This window comes from Chaetodon auriga, chromosome 6, assembly GCF_051107435.1.
Source record: "Chaetodon auriga isolate fChaAug3 chromosome 6, fChaAug3.hap1, whole genome shotgun sequence".
Taxonomy (NCBI): domain Eukaryota; kingdom Metazoa; phylum Chordata; class Actinopteri; order Chaetodontiformes; family Chaetodontidae; genus Chaetodon; species Chaetodon auriga.
The window spans coordinates 19,854,876-19,870,436 of record NC_135079.1 but is presented as its reverse complement, the minus strand read 5'-3'; the positions used below and the strand labels follow the sequence as shown (position 1 = coordinate 19,870,436).

At 42.2% G+C, this 15,561-nt stretch overlaps 1 protein-coding gene across 1 annotated transcript; it reads left to right on the top strand.

The window, feature by feature from the left end:
- Positions 1–2,690: 2,690 nt before the first annotated feature.
- Positions 2,691–14,607, top strand: cfdp1 (craniofacial development protein 1). Its single transcript, XM_076734164.1, has 7 exons — positions 2,691–3,069; positions 3,831–3,957; positions 4,483–4,711; positions 4,851–4,960; positions 6,981–7,106; positions 11,163–11,321; positions 13,422–14,607. Exons 1-7 carry the CDS (start codon positions 3,000–3,002, stop codon positions 13,510–13,512), a joined length of 912 nt encoding a protein of 303 aa, XP_076590279.1. The 5' UTR covers positions 2,691–2,999; the 3' UTR covers positions 13,513–14,607.
- Positions 14,608–15,561: the final 954 nt, after the last annotated feature.

Here is a 15,561-nt window from a genome sequence, read left to right as displayed (position 1 = left end):
TACGGTGTGAGCTCTTTGTGCAGTGGCTGGGCTGTTGAGGGCTTGGGGGTTGGGGGTTGGGGGGTTGGGAGGCCAATGATCTTGGCAGCCTTGTGTGTATTTTTTATTTTATTTTATTTTTCTTTTTTTTGGTGGAGTCGAAGACCAGTTCCTTTGTTTTAGAGACATTTCAGTGCAAGTGATTGTCTGTGCACTACTGTGTGAGATGGGAGATAGCTTGCAAAAGAGTTGTTATTGTTGACTGGTCCAAGAATCGCAGTGTTGACAGAGCATTTGAGGTATGTGATGATGGGTGAGGGACTGACACAGTCATTGGGATAGAGGGTAAACAGGAAGGGGCTGAGGACCTTGTGGGGCTCCAGTGTTGGTGATGGAGGATGAAGATGTTGTGCTGCCTACTCTTTAGCATTGTGGTCTGTCACTGAGGAAGCTGTGTACCCACTGGATGAGAAGTGATGGAACATTCAGGTGATGGAGTTTCTTCATCATCTGGTGGTGCTACCGGGTGATTCAAGTTGATGTAGGAGGGGGTGGAGGAGCTACTGCATCCTCAGTCCTCTTTTGGCCTTGCAAGCGAACTGGTTTGGGTCCAAGCATGGTTTGACGGCTGGAAGGGTGATGTTGAGAACCAGCTTCTCCTGGAATTTCATGATCACTGAGGTGAGTGCAACTGGGCGGTAGTGGTTTGGTTCTGAGGGGCCAGGTTTCTCCGGTACCGGTATGATAGTGGATGTTTTCCACAGGGTGGGCACTAAGGCAGTCTGTAGGACTCCCAGAGGAGAGAGTGCGTGATGGGAGAGAGCTCAACGGCACACTCCTTCAGCACCGTGCCTGGACACCATCCAGCCCTGGAGCCTTTCCCAGTTTGCAGTGGCTCAGCTGCCAGTGAACATCCTCCACAGTGAAGGGAGCAGGGTGTGTTATATAGTGTTGTTATGTTATATAGGTCAAACAACTAATGGAGAAAACAGTCATGTAAATAATAGTTCATTGCAGCCTTATTAATAACCTGCATGTGAGACAACATCCATTAAAGCAGTTATGTCTGTCATGAGTCTGCTTGCTTCTCACACCAGTTTTCAGATGCTCCACCACGAACTAAGGCTCAGAGCTCATTTAACCAAACAGTGTCCTCTGCTGGTCAAAACACATTTCTGAACTCTGGACCAAATGACTGTGGAGCTGAGGTGAGATATCCACAGGCAGTTGACCCTTTAGTACAGTAGATTAGGCTGATTCTAACCTTTACTTCACTCTCTTGATCCATACTCCATGACTACTTTCAACACTTCATACTGTGTTTAAAAAGCTGCTTTGTCCCATGACTCAGGAGCAATGATGAAATAATGCACAAGACAAACAACTTCTTTTCTGTCAGCCACTATCTTCTGACATTGTGCTTTTGTGCTCTTTTATGAGTCATGAATGACAGCCTTGAACAAGATCGCTGAAAGAGTTATGTTATTTAAAAGGTCAGAACTGAGATTTCTGTTGTACTTGGAGATCATTCATGTGTTGTTGCTGTGTGAACAGGTGCATCTGGAGGAGGACACTGCCTGACAGGGTAGGATCTATTATTAAAAAAAATCACAAATTTATTGCCCTTAATTATGTGCTTTGTATGCTACGTAGATCCCCTGAGACAGTTGTTTATGTAATTTTCTACTGGCTTTGGTGATTTTTTACATATACTGTATATAATTTTGGTGCTTTTATCACAGCCATATTGATTCAAATTGTTATTTTGGAAACATGTACTGTGCTGGTATAACAAAATGACAAGAATTCAATTCTAAGAACTTAAGTTGCAAGAACTTAATTTTAATGACTACATTTCATAAAGGTGAATTTAAGGGCAACCAAAGCTTATGTTTAATTGTATTTATTAATTATTGTATTTATTAACTATTTTTGCTATCCACTTTGCTGCTCTTATACTGGTCACGTCTTCCCAACTGTAAACAACAGATGCACTTTTTTGCAACTATTCAGCATGTGGTGTTGATTATTTTTAGGCGACTTCTTTTTTGGTTTCATTTACAAAGAACCTTTCTAATTTAAAAAAAAAAAAAAAAAAGATATCATACAAGCATTTTTGATTGTATATATTAATCATTTTAAACAATCCCAATTTCTCATCAGATGAAATGGACATTATTAACTTGATTAATATCTCAGAAAATGCTATATCCATAAAATGATATGGCTTAACAGATAAATATCCTTTTACATTTTAAAGATTTTTAAAAGTATTTGACTACTACTGAAAATTGTACATGGGCAAAACTAAACTAATATATTATTTAGACATTTCAAATGTACCCCAGTCGTTTTTGTTATTTTTCTTTCCCTTCCCTACATTCTGTTATTTGTTGAACAATTGGATTTCTTTTTGGACCGTGAAATATATTAATTAACTACATTTTCTCAATAAAGTTATCAATTAGGAAAAAAAAAAAAAAAAAAAAAGTAAAGGCGCAGCTCTATGGCAGCTTCGGCCTCCATGTACCAATATGGCGGCCGCGTTGACGCGTCGCTCCAATGACCAGCAGCGGGCAGTGTTGTATCAATGATAAATACCCTCAGTCACACTCCAGTCGTGTGGGTGGCGGTAATGAGCCTTCACATTTTCTTGACGTCGCCATTAAAGAAGAAAAGATGTACGCGTTAGGCGTTCAGTTTGAACCTTTAGGCTCGCCGTCGTCGCCACAAAAGTCACATTGTTTTCCCAATTTGTAGAGACGCTAATTCACAATAGAAGCGTGTTTTTTTTACATTTCGCACACTGAATTTTTTGTTTCTGTCACATAATTGATACGGCAACGTCTTACCTTCTTTTTGTTAGAATGGAGGCATTATTAGTATGTTAGGGTTACGTTTGTAACGTTGTGAAAGCAGTAAGTAAGCTAACATAGCAGGAAACATACTGGCGCCTTGTAACAGTTCGCCCCTTTTCATTTACCTGTACTTCACTGTTAGTCTAAAGCGTTTCCTCCAAAATGATGAACTATTCTGACTACGACTCTGATGGATATTCGTCAAATGAAGATGCCGACTACGTCCCATCAGGTGAGACGTGTAAACACCTTGCGCTGTGTTAATTCGGCGGTGAAGTAGCTGGGAAACATCGTATGGAAGGTTCCAGTGCATTGAAGTTCTTCATTAACCAGGAGTTGTATTGTTCTGAAGCTGTCACATAAGATGAGAAACATTTGCTCACTACAAATGCTTACGTTACCCACTAGACATGGTAAAGTAGCTATGGTTGTAGTATAAAATATTCATAATTTATGGTAATCACTTAACGTGACGTCCCCACGTGTTTTTCTTACGTCCGTTTAGAAACTGATCATTTGTTGGTGATCTGCTTCTCAACAAACGTGCACATTTCAATGATCATGAATAAAGACTCGTTATAAAAAATGCAGCCTGATGACAATATGGATTGACTCATCTGACCATATCACACCAGTCTCTATGGTTTTTGGACCAATGTGCATTGGCAAAGGGATTATGCACTGCAACCCTGCTGTGATATGCTTCTCTATGGCCCAGTCCTGCATTTATATTCTTCATTCTTAGTTACTCTTCTGTTTTTCCTGACACATCGCACTAATGCACAGGCATCACAGTCATCAAATGTGCGCTCTCGACCGCAATTTCCAACCCACCATAGACATGATTAGATTGTACATCACAGGAGGAGTTTGCTGAAATTCAGTAAACTACGATGTTGAATTATCACCCTGTCAGTTAATCAGTTGATCTCAGTGAATTCGCATCCTATTCCTCTCACTCATTCCACCGCTTCCTGTTCTCTTCGTCCTCAGATGATAACCTCAGCGAGGATGACATCAATGAGTGTGAAAAGGAGGACCCTCTGCACAGGGATGACGATGTGCCACAGCCTGGCTATGTCAGCAAGAAGAAGAGGAAGAAAATGGACATCAGTGTAAGGTGAGAGGGAATCGTGCTTTGACGGTCCAGAGGAGCACAGTTTTTCCAGGACAGAGAAAATTAAACAAAGTCTGTATTTCCAGTGTTCTCTGAGGCTGGGTTTTATGAGAGTTTTAGCATTTTTAATACTTGTAAACATCACAATGTCCTTTTTTAATCAGTTTTGGGGGGGTTTTTTTGACACAGTCAAAAATCTTTCTTTTTCTCGACCTTGGATTTGGGACATCACGTAGAATTGCAGATGATTTCTAAGATTTCTAACATGTTGATATTTTTTGATACCAGATAATCTCAAATGTATACTGGGGACATGAGAGGCAGGGAAATGTTGTGAAATCCTGATGTAGAACCATGAATAACAGTCATGATATCACATTAGAATGACATCAGGTAAAGGACATAAAGTGTCCTGTGGCTTTTCATAAATCCAAGCCTGGAAATGTTCACCATTTTTTTCTATTTAACAACAATTGCTACATTTGCATTGAGCACACTGTGTTATTTTTATCCTGAAAAAATCTACAGAAAGAAGAAGAGAGGCGTTCTGAAAATAGACCAGGAAGAAGGAGGTGATGTGGAAGAGGCACAGCCATCACAGGAAGAGGTGGAAAAACCATCTGAGGTGGGGGATGATGATGATGATGATGCACGACAGAAGAAAAAATCAGATGACCTCTGGGCAAGTTTCCTGTCTGACGTTGGATCCAGACCCAAAGAGAGCACACCTGCCTCACAGTCAGGGGCCACACAGAAGGTAAATATGTTGTAAAGGCAGATATTTTACAAAGATGGTGCAACATTTTGAAACGTAAACTCTCAAACCCACAGCTTTTTTGTATGTGTCTGTCATTTTTGTCTCTCCCTTAGACTGACTCTTATGTTTTTATCCTCAGGGGGATTCCTCCGGATTGAAGGTTGCTCATTCGAATACAGGAACAAAAGCACCAGAACCCACTAAAGTCACCATCACTAAAGTTTTTGACTTCGCTGGAGAAGAAGTTCGGTATGCCTCTGAATCACCCTCACATTTTGACAAAAAATAACTCTAAATTTACACAAGCATGTAGAAGATGTTGATGTTGTTCAGCTCGGATTTGTTGTTGAACCATTTTCGCATTGACCAGTAGATGGTGCCACACACACTCAAATGCAGCCTGATGAGTGAACACCATGGAGCACAGTGTAGTGCCAGCACTCGGTTGCTGGGCTTTTGTCAGATACGAGTTGTTTTTGTGTCTCTGTCCGAGAACAGTCTCTCCTACAGACCCTCAAGGCGGGTTTGCACATTCATTTAAGCACTCAACATGTTCATCTGATCAGAGTTGATGGATATGGATCTGTCCCAGAATGATCAGGTGGATATCGTAATCATCACAGACTGAACGTGATCATTTCTTTTGAAGAGAACTGTGCATATATGTCTTGTTATGATCACGTCTGTGATGCATCATTGTCATGGAACATGGAGAAAGCTGCTCATCCAGCTCCCTGCACACATGGTTCTACATTGAGTGTGGACTTGTCTTGTAGTGGCTCATGTTTCCACGGTTTCTGTGTCTTCCAGCCGATTGGGTGGGTGAGTGATGAATCCTGTAATCAGTGGAAGTTGTCTCTGGTGCGTTGGTGTAGACGTTGCAGCACATGTAGATCTGTGTGTCTTTAATTTGTCAGTCGCTCTTTCAGCTCTGCAGTGACTGACTTCCCTCCACAGCAGAGAACGAACCCGGTTTAAAGCACCTGGCCTGTAGTGCCACCATCAGGTCAAAATGTGTTCAAATCAGCTAATTCAAGCTCCAAAGAGGATGAATTCTTTCCACTTTAATGACCCATGATTTGTCTGGCACTAATCTCAAACGCTTAGACTCTAAGAACAGCAAAATCATCAGGATGTTGTTCATTCATTCTAACACTTCATGGGGCGTCATGAACATTTGTCAGATTTACATTGCTGAATACTGGAAAGCAGATTTAAAATGAGCCTCGGCAGCATGTTTGAACCTGTAGGCCTGACCTGCACTATTAATCCTACAATGTAAGCAGTAATCCCATGCCTTAATTATGTATAGCTGTCAATGTGAGCAGTTTAATAAGCCCCTGGACCAGACTCCATTTGCAGTTATGTCTTGATTAATCATCACTGCTCATGACATTTCTTCAGTAGGAGTCTCACAAACAGCTGAGTGTTTCCCATGAAAACGCTCTTAATTATTGCTCTGTAAGATGAACATACTGTATATCACACAGACAGCCACACCCCAGCAGCCAGAAGGATGCTAGTTATGTGGAGCGAGTAATGTCCCATGCTAAATGTTTACATCTGAGAGGGCTGCATTTAGAAACCAAATATGATCCCGGGTATAATTGATCTGATTGATTATGCATGACGCTGTGTGCTCTGTAATTACAGAAGCATAAGATTAGCACATGGATGATGGTTGCAACCTACCGTATCCCCAGAGCCGCAGTAAATGCTGCCGGCTCTAATGTGTGAACATTAGACCGTCTTTGTCTGAACATTTATCATCTAATATCTCAGATGGTATCCGGACTTCCATCACCCTCGCCTGCTGTTGCCTTCATGGCTTTTCAGTTTATTCTCCTTGCAACGGAGCTATCTTTCTCCTGCCTGAGACGAGACTCGCCCTTTCAAAATGCTCTTCCTCATCATCTACTGAGCTGTGTGCTCTGTGTAATTATGGCTGCATATAATTAGCATATATAACAGGGAAAGCCTTTCCACGCTGCCATGATGGATGCAAGTGGTTGTGGAGTCTGTGCAGTGATGATGTTCCCAGAGGATACAGCGGTTGTTCCTCATATAGCTCCCCTATCTAACCCCACAGTGAGACACAGACAGATGTGTCTCGTGTGTGTGTGTGTGCGCGCGCATGTGTGTGGAAAGGCTAGTAACATCATCATATACTATCTGTTTCAAGCTGCTCCATAGACAAACTGTATTCTGTCCATCTGCTGTTATTTTTCCACACAGAGTTTAACGCACCGTGTATGTGTCTGTATCTCAGGGTCAATAAAGAGGTATCAGCAGACTCCAGAGAGGCGAAGAGTTACTTGAAGAGCCAGAACACCGAAGAGAAGAAGAATGAAGAGGAGAGCTCGTCACCCGACCAACCACCTCTTCCTGGCCCCAGGTACACACACACACACACACACACACACACACACACACACACCTTTTCACATATCATTCACCCTCCACAACTACATGTACACATAAGGATCAGAGTGATATATTGGTTCGCTAATGTAGGGCAGTGCATGTTGTCTGTAGGGATTAAAGTTATTCAGGACTGATTTCTGTCAGTTGGAGTCCAGAGAGGCCGTTGCATACAGTGAGTGCAGTGACTAACCGAGTGCTGTGATGCTGACTGGCCCAGGCGGTGAGCTGCCGGCCTGATGTTTGTCAGTCTCTCTCTCCCAGCCAATTACTTTTTATGCTGTCCATTCTACATGAGCCCCGCCCCTTTCCCCATCTCCGGTGGGTGGATACATAAAAAAATGGGTTATGGAACTTAAGAATCGCACTACCAGCTGATAGGTAGCTGAATAGGATAAGCACACAGTCTACTTGAATGTAGTCTACCATGTGATCTTCGAATAGCTCGTCATTATTGGTGATCTTTAACCACACAGCTATGGATGTTTCGCCTTTTTCAGCCGCCCATATGTTAAAAGCAGCTGCAAGTGAAGTAGTCTCTGTCGCCCCAGAACTGGAGGTAACCTATTTATCAATCATATCAATTTTAAGTAGGAAATTTACATGCACCTTAGCCAAAGACTTTTAAACTCAGTTTTTCACAGTTCCTGATGTTTAATCCTCGTAAATGTTCGCTGTCTACGTTCAGTCAACATCGCTTCTTTGTTTTTGAGGATGTGGACTGTCAGGGCTTTGTGATGGCCACGACAATACTTTAACTATGAAAGCAGCATTGATATTGTGTAAATTTCAAAAAAGCTGTTCAGAAGCATCTTCCCTTAAAACGGTATTGGTCTTGAGTATTTGAGTAAAGTGTAGAGTGTCAGCGCAGCAGAGGTGGTCTCTGTGTGGGAGGGGGGCAAATTTTGTATGACCCTTCACACATCAGTGCAATGGAATTTCCCTTTATATGTGCTGTGTGTGCATGCGTGTGTGCAGGTGCGAGTGTGGGGGTACGCGCATGCGTGTGTGTGGTTTTTCCCGACTTCTTTTAATACCTTTTGTTGCCATGGTAATAAATGATTTGGGGCTGGACACATCTTCCCTCCAAAACCCCAGACAGGAAACAGGAAATCATCTTCCAACAGACAGGAAGTACAGTGTGTCCACAAGCTATTTCCTATTTATCTCAGTCCTGTGTGTGTGCGTGTGTGTGTGTGTGTGTGAGAGAGAGAGAGAGTTTGTTTGTGGTGCACATGCATGTTTGAGAAGAAGGGACACCATCAGCACAGCTATTAAGAACCATCAGCACCACTCCCTCATTAATTAACCTAAACACACACACACACACACACACACACACACACACACACGCACAGACACACACAGACCACAGACTCTCTGAAACCCTGATTTTTAAGCTTAGATTCCTTTTTTATTATCAAATTCCACAATTCCATTTGTGTTTTCGGCATCATGGAAATCAGAGCGTCCTACTTGAGAGGTGAGTGTGTGTGTTTGTTTGTTGCAGATTGAGATAACGCTGTTATGTAATGTCACAATAGCCGTGGTGTGTTTACTACAGTAAAGGGGTCTGTGGTTGACAGAGGGAGGGGTCGAGCAGCAGGCTTTCTTCAGAGGTGTATTGTGGAACGATCCTGCCTCCAGCCTTTCAGAATATGTTCCTTAAAATGAATTATTGCATGAAGCTACTTTTAATGTTGTGATGTAAAACTGTAAAATGATTGTTGGCCTCTCATTCACAGAGAACGATCCTTGACATGTCCTGTGTTAAGTACGGAGCTGGATGAGGAATGTAGCCTAGCTTAGCATAGAACCTGGAAGCAGGGAGAGCTAACCTGGGGCTGTACGAATTTCAAAAATGTCCCTTTTTTGACAAACAGCTGAGTGCAATGACTGCAGCTTTTTGAAGTCTCGTTGCTGTTAAACCTGCTGGCATGTTTAGATTTACTCGTAGCATCATCTGCTGTTGATGCTCTTGCTGTTTGTTTCTGAAGCATGATGTATTAGAAATAAGCGTATTTGTTTGCTAGGCACATTTTGTATTTGCAAATTACATTGTGATTGTTAGTGAGTTGCAGGGCGTTTGTAAAATGTGTTTGTTTGTTAAGTTTTGGCCTGAGATTAGCTCCATAACCAGCAGCTGACCTTGCTGTGTGTGTTGAAGGACTCTGGATGGACAGTGTACAGGACAGCAGCTCGAGATCTTAATGATGGACAGAGCTTTGACTGGATACTCAGAATCCAACAGAGTCATAGGTAATAATAATAATACTATAGGTAATAATAATCGGTATCGAAAGGCTCAGTCGTTCACAAGCAAGGATGGAGCGAGGTTCACCACTTGGTGAACACATGATTGTTTAAAGGATATTACTATGTGGGTAACACTTTGTAATACTGTTGTTGGTAAACGCAGCTCGTTTGAAAGCGATTTCACTCTGTTTTTATTTACCTTTTACACAGCGTCTCAGCTTTTTTGGAATCTGGGTTGTAATTGTGGAATACCAAAATGACTAGTGCTTGAATTCTTCACAGTAATTAACACCGTCTGTATCCAGGCATGCAGCAGGAAATGGAAGAGTTCAGACCGCTGTGGTCTCCAGTGGAACATCATCATGCTTTCAGCTTTTTTTTTTTTTTTTTAAAGAAACACTTCATACGGTATAAATCACTTCACTTAAGAACTTGCGATATACTTATAGACTACACTGTACTCATGTATACCATAGACGTTCTATCATAATAACAGTGGTGATGTGAGAGACCAGCAGTGAATGAAAGTGTTATGAGCGGAAAAACAAACAAAAAAAAGCATCAAAAATATTTTGTTTTAGGTAAGGCTTGGGGTCAGGCATTTAGTTGTAATGCATTATCTCAGCGAGGGTCCTCATAAGTATAGACAGACAAATGTGTTTGAGCGTGCGTGCGTGTAAATGGGACATTACATTAGCAGCTTGTCATAGCAGCCTCTTTATAGAGTGGAGCACCATAAAAACAGAATCATTAATCACACGCCTCAGTAGATGGATGGATGCTGAGCCAGGTTGTTTTCTACCTCTGCTTGTCTTTAATGTTTTCTATACAGCTACAGAGTTATTGGCTGCGTGCTTGCCTTTGAGGATTGAGGATTGGACGAGTGTACGTCTAACGTGACTTTTAACCAGTATGATTTCTGAGCTGCATTCAAAAATGCCTCAGTGTGGTTTAAACACAGTAATCACATACACAGCAATGCTGTATGTTCACAAACGGCAGTGTCAGGTTTTGTGGACGTTGGGATTTGTAGAAGTTCTTTTGGTGACTTTCGTGCACAGAGATGCTCTGTGCCAGATTGAGGGAATATTTGGTTACCAGTAGAGAAGGAAATTATGGAGATAGAAAATGCTGGGGTTGCAGATTCAGTCGCTTTAAAGAGCTGAAGTTGTGCGTCTGAAATACATCTCCGTCACACACAAAGTGTAACTCCATGTTTTTCATACCTGCTCTCTGATGAATCCATTAGGCCCAGCTGGCATTGGGGTTTATTTTATTGATTTACTTATTGATTGAGACAGCAAGACAAAACAGCACGAGGAAGACAAGAATAGTAAATACAGTAAATACAGGCCTTCTCCTAACCTTTGCTGCTTCCCATGCTGCCACCACCACCAATAACAAAAATAATAATAATGATACAAGGATAAACATAGGTTAGTGTTTCTTTGGGTCAACCCAAGACCCTTGTAGGTGAAGGCTGGCCCATTGTGGGGTTGATCCCTTACGAAAGCATTTGTGGACAGTCATCAGTGATGTGCTGCTGTTGGTGCGGTGTGCTTTGGATTAATTCCTGTTTTATTCATGTGATATTAAATGTTGATTTTGACTGATAACACTGTGATTGAACAGGACAGACTTTAAACATCAGCAGTGTGCTTCATCATAACGTTTCTGCCATGTGTAGCAGACACATGCTTCAGCTATTTTTGGGTGTCACCTGAAGTTCGAGTCTTCGGTGTGTCACCTAAGCTTCCCCCTCTTGTGTTTGCAGCGTCAAGCGCCCTGCAGGCATGATGGGCATCCTGGGTCGCATCGGGGGAAAGAAACAGAAGATGAGCACGCTGGAGAAGTCTAAGATGGACTGGGACGCTTTTAAATCGGAGGAGGGCATCTCAGAGGAGCTGGCCATCCACAACAGAGGCAGAGAGGGGTAAGAGACTGTCTTTGACTGTTGCATCATTTACACTCACATTTAGGCTGTATGCCGCTATGGGTGTGTGACATCGCCTCCATGAAGCAGAGGAAGACAACCAGGGACTGAGATATTAGCCTAAATGTAAAAATGTATTATCTGCATTGTCCTACAGTTAGCATCCAAACAATTCAAGGGTTATATTCAAATGAGTAACATTTTAATTAGCCCACATTTCTTATTTTTACAGTGTACATTTAATACCGTGCTTTGGAGCAAACTGGCTCTGTACTGAAATACACAGAGGTGCTCTGCTGGTGAGGATCTGACGTTATGCCTGGGACATGTAGCTTTAGCCTCAGTGTTTAGTAATGTATCATGTATGATGACATTAAGTACATATTTAAGACCCTTTTATGTACTTCTCATTACAAAGTTATAATCTTCAAGATTTTCATTTAAATAAGTTAAATCACCATCACCGAATGAGGTTGCACAATGAAAGTATTTAATCATTTATATACTTGCAGCATTATGAGCAGAGAACATTTCTGACTGCTGCAGCTTCACATTAAAAGCATTTAACTGGTGAAACCCACTTTCATTATGAAGTGGAGACAGGAAATGCATCGTGTTTGTCAGTGAGATTTGTCCGTACAGCTATCGTTCATCAAACATGCAACTACAGAAAGAGGCAGCGGTCATTTTCTGCTTTTTCTGACAGCGGATCATAAAATATTGCAGCAGGTAATGGAACATGAAGGAGCAGCCGTAGTGAGTTGTTAGATGAAGAGCTGCAGGCGAAAGGCTGCAAAGCAACTTCAACCACTCAGCACGAACTCCTTTCAGTTTCAGTGTGCCCGGCTGTCTGCAGACTCGTGCCTTGTGCAGCATGAAATCAGATCACGGTTGCTCACTGAATGACGGAAAAACGGGCAGTTCTTGACTGATTCCTGCGAAATTCGATTGTAAATCAGCCAGCGTTATCACTGTAAACTCCATATGTGCAGTGGAGAATGGAAAGCTGGACAGGCGGAGCAACAGTAACTAAGGAGGGCGGGGCTTAACTAAGGGTCATTTGTCCCTAATCACTATTTGAGATGGAGGTGTGGCCAAGTGCAGATAGAGTTCAACAATAAATCAGTATAACACTGGTAGTGTGAAGATTCCGTATAATCTGAGATTCAGTAATTGTAATCTCTGATCTGTAATATTTAATAACGCTAATAGAGGTATTCAGTGAGTGTCTTGCATGGCAAAACGAATGAGTGCGTCCAGTGACTACTGACTGGCTAGATGCTGGGTACTGTAGTTGATGGGCTAACAGCAAGCATACTAGCTAGCCATGAACATGCCTGCTGTTAAATATTGGTCAATTAATTTACTCTGCAAGTTAGTGGCAGCTCCATCCTACATTAGAGCTTTTTGTAAAGTCAGTAATCACAAAACGCTGACATGGCTCAACCACAGCGAGCAGGCCCAATTGGAAAACACAGAGTTTTTAATTATGAAGTAGCAGCTGGAAAGTAGGGAGTGTAAATGGAGGGAAACATTGTTCCATATGAGCCAGAATCCTACTTTAGTCAGGATGGATGGAGGGAGGGAGCCAATGGAAGACTGGTTACCCCAGGGAAATAACACGAGTCTGTGCTGCATGCACTCTGCTAGCTCCTTCATTGTCATTCTGTGCCACACACGCACACACACGCAAGCTCTGACACCATACTTAACATGTACTAACCTCCAACCAAGCAGAAGGATGGGGGCTAATTTAAAAACACTCACACAACAGGGACTCTCAAATCGTTGTACACTCACACGGCAGGACAATATGTGTAACTGTGTCCTATGCTGAGGTGGAAGAAGTGAAGGCAGGTGTGAGTGAGTGAGTGAGTGAGTGAGTGAGTGAGTGAGTGAGTGAGTGAGTGAGTGAGTGAGTGAGTGAGTGAGAGTATGATGAGCGCATTGCTTCTATACTCTTTGTCCTTAATTGTGTGTGTTTGTATTTGTTATGATAAAAGTAGATCTAATGACTCTAATCTCTTTCTCTCTGTATGTATGCATGTGTGTGTCTGTGTCTGTGTGTGTGTGTGTGTGTGTGTGTGTCTATGTATTTAGGTATGTGGAGCGGAAGAACTTCTTGGAGCGGGTCGACCACCGCCAGTTCGAGTTAGAAAAAGCAGTGCGACTGAACAACATGAAACAATGACACAGACTGACGGCACACACACACATTCGCACGCACATACACATACACATACACACACACTCACAGAGGACAGATCTAATGACAGAGTTGCTATTCCCCCAGTAAAGTGAGCTCAAACTGGCGCTGTGGCTGGAGTCTATTTCAGGATGGGGATATTAATAGGCTGCGTTTGTGGACTGGTCGGGTGTTGAGTGTTCTCATCCTTGTGAGAACCAGTTAATTTCAAAGCTTCACACAGAGGACATTTTTGGGAAGTGAAGTCATTTTTGTTTATGCTACTCCCTCCAAGGGCTGATTTGGGCAGGGACTTAGTTTTAGGGTTGATGGATCAGTAAACAGATCTCATTCTCACACCTGGAGGAAAGGATGTAAGGACCACGCTCCGCAGCACAGACACACAGGACTCCAAGATAACTGAACCATGATGGTGGGTGATGTTAAAGCTGCTGCTCATAAATTATTGAAGTTTTTACTTTGAGAAATCATGTCTTCTCTCTCAGTTTGGTATGCGGACTAAACACTGTAATATTCATTAGCTTTAGCGACTTCGGCCATGAAGAAGACTCTTCTAGCACATTCTAAACATCTTGTCGCTGCAAACAAGAACAAAGCACCACAGCCACTGAGTTTATCCAAGGCTCATCCAAAAATCTGAAAGTGAATTTATTCCACTTGCTGAATTTATCCAATGAGTTCTACAAAGCGTCACCCCACCATGAGCTCCATGGCAGCAGAATTCCTGGCTCTCTGGTTTGATATTTCTTTCCTCTTTGCTCCCGAGTACTCATATTTAGTGTTGAAGCTTTTTCACTGAAAGAAAACCGTTTCAACAGTCATATTATTTTTATTTTGGAAAACGCCCTGCGCCCCTCACAGCACTGCGTAGTGCTAACGGTTAAAGCCCAATGTGTATTTCGGCAATTCCCAAATAAAGACAGGGGAAGATGGAGAGAAGAGGATTGACGTGACAGAAGGAGAGAGAATGAGAGGGAGACTCGATGTTCTGTTTGTTTCTCTGTGGAGTCATGATACAGTTCTCTGTTTATTCATGTAAATATTAAATATCCAATAAACACAAACTGATCATTTTAAGAATAGTAGTTCATTTATTTTTGTTGTCTCCACATCGATCATCATACTTTGATGTACTAGCTTGTGAGCTTATTACTTGGCAGCAAAGTGAAGAGTGCGTTCGCATTTTTAGCTAGCTCTTGTTGGCTTGAGCGACTACAGAGAAAGTCTTTTTGCTCATCACAGAGTTGTGTCTATGAGGAGAAACTAGAAAGATGCACATCCCATGTAGTATCACTTGTAGTAATGTTACACAAAGGAGGGATTTGAATGTGGCTGTCTGGCTCTACAGGTGAGTAAAAAAGACGGTGAGTTGACAGCTCAGGAGGCTGAAGTCTGCAAAAAAGGCAGTGGTTTTATTCTCCAAACATTACAATGAAACGAGACAAACAGAAGTGCTGGGAAAATGAGCAAGGACCAAATAAGCTTTAAAAAAAAAAAAAAAAGAAATACTGCAGCATGCTGCTACCAAGAACAACTCTCTCAGTCTCACCTCCTGGCCCCACCCTGACTGGACGAGTCATGGGGTAAACCAGAGAGGTAACTCCCCACTGAAACCTGATCCTAACTGGAACAAAACAAACATTAGACAATGGCATTTAAATGGCATCAATATTTCAAGGTTAGCAACTATTAATAAACTTCCCCCTGAGATGCTGTCCCACTCTGAAGTAGCCAGCAGTGTCTGGTCACACTGAAAGCAACAGACTGCGAGCCCTCTCTTTACTCTTCAGCCCAGACTGCCAATGACATGAGTAGAAAAAGGCAAAATTATCATCATTAGCAAGGTTAACACACAATGCACAGACAAGCATATAAACCTGGATAAGGAAAGCCTGTTTCATGTGGTCTCTTTCTAATTGAATTAGAAATAAACCGACTCATTGATGCTCCATCCTGTGCCTAAGTGGGCACAGGTGGCCTGACTGAGCCTGATGGCACTGATTGCTGTGGGGAACGTTGGGAATCTGGGCAAGT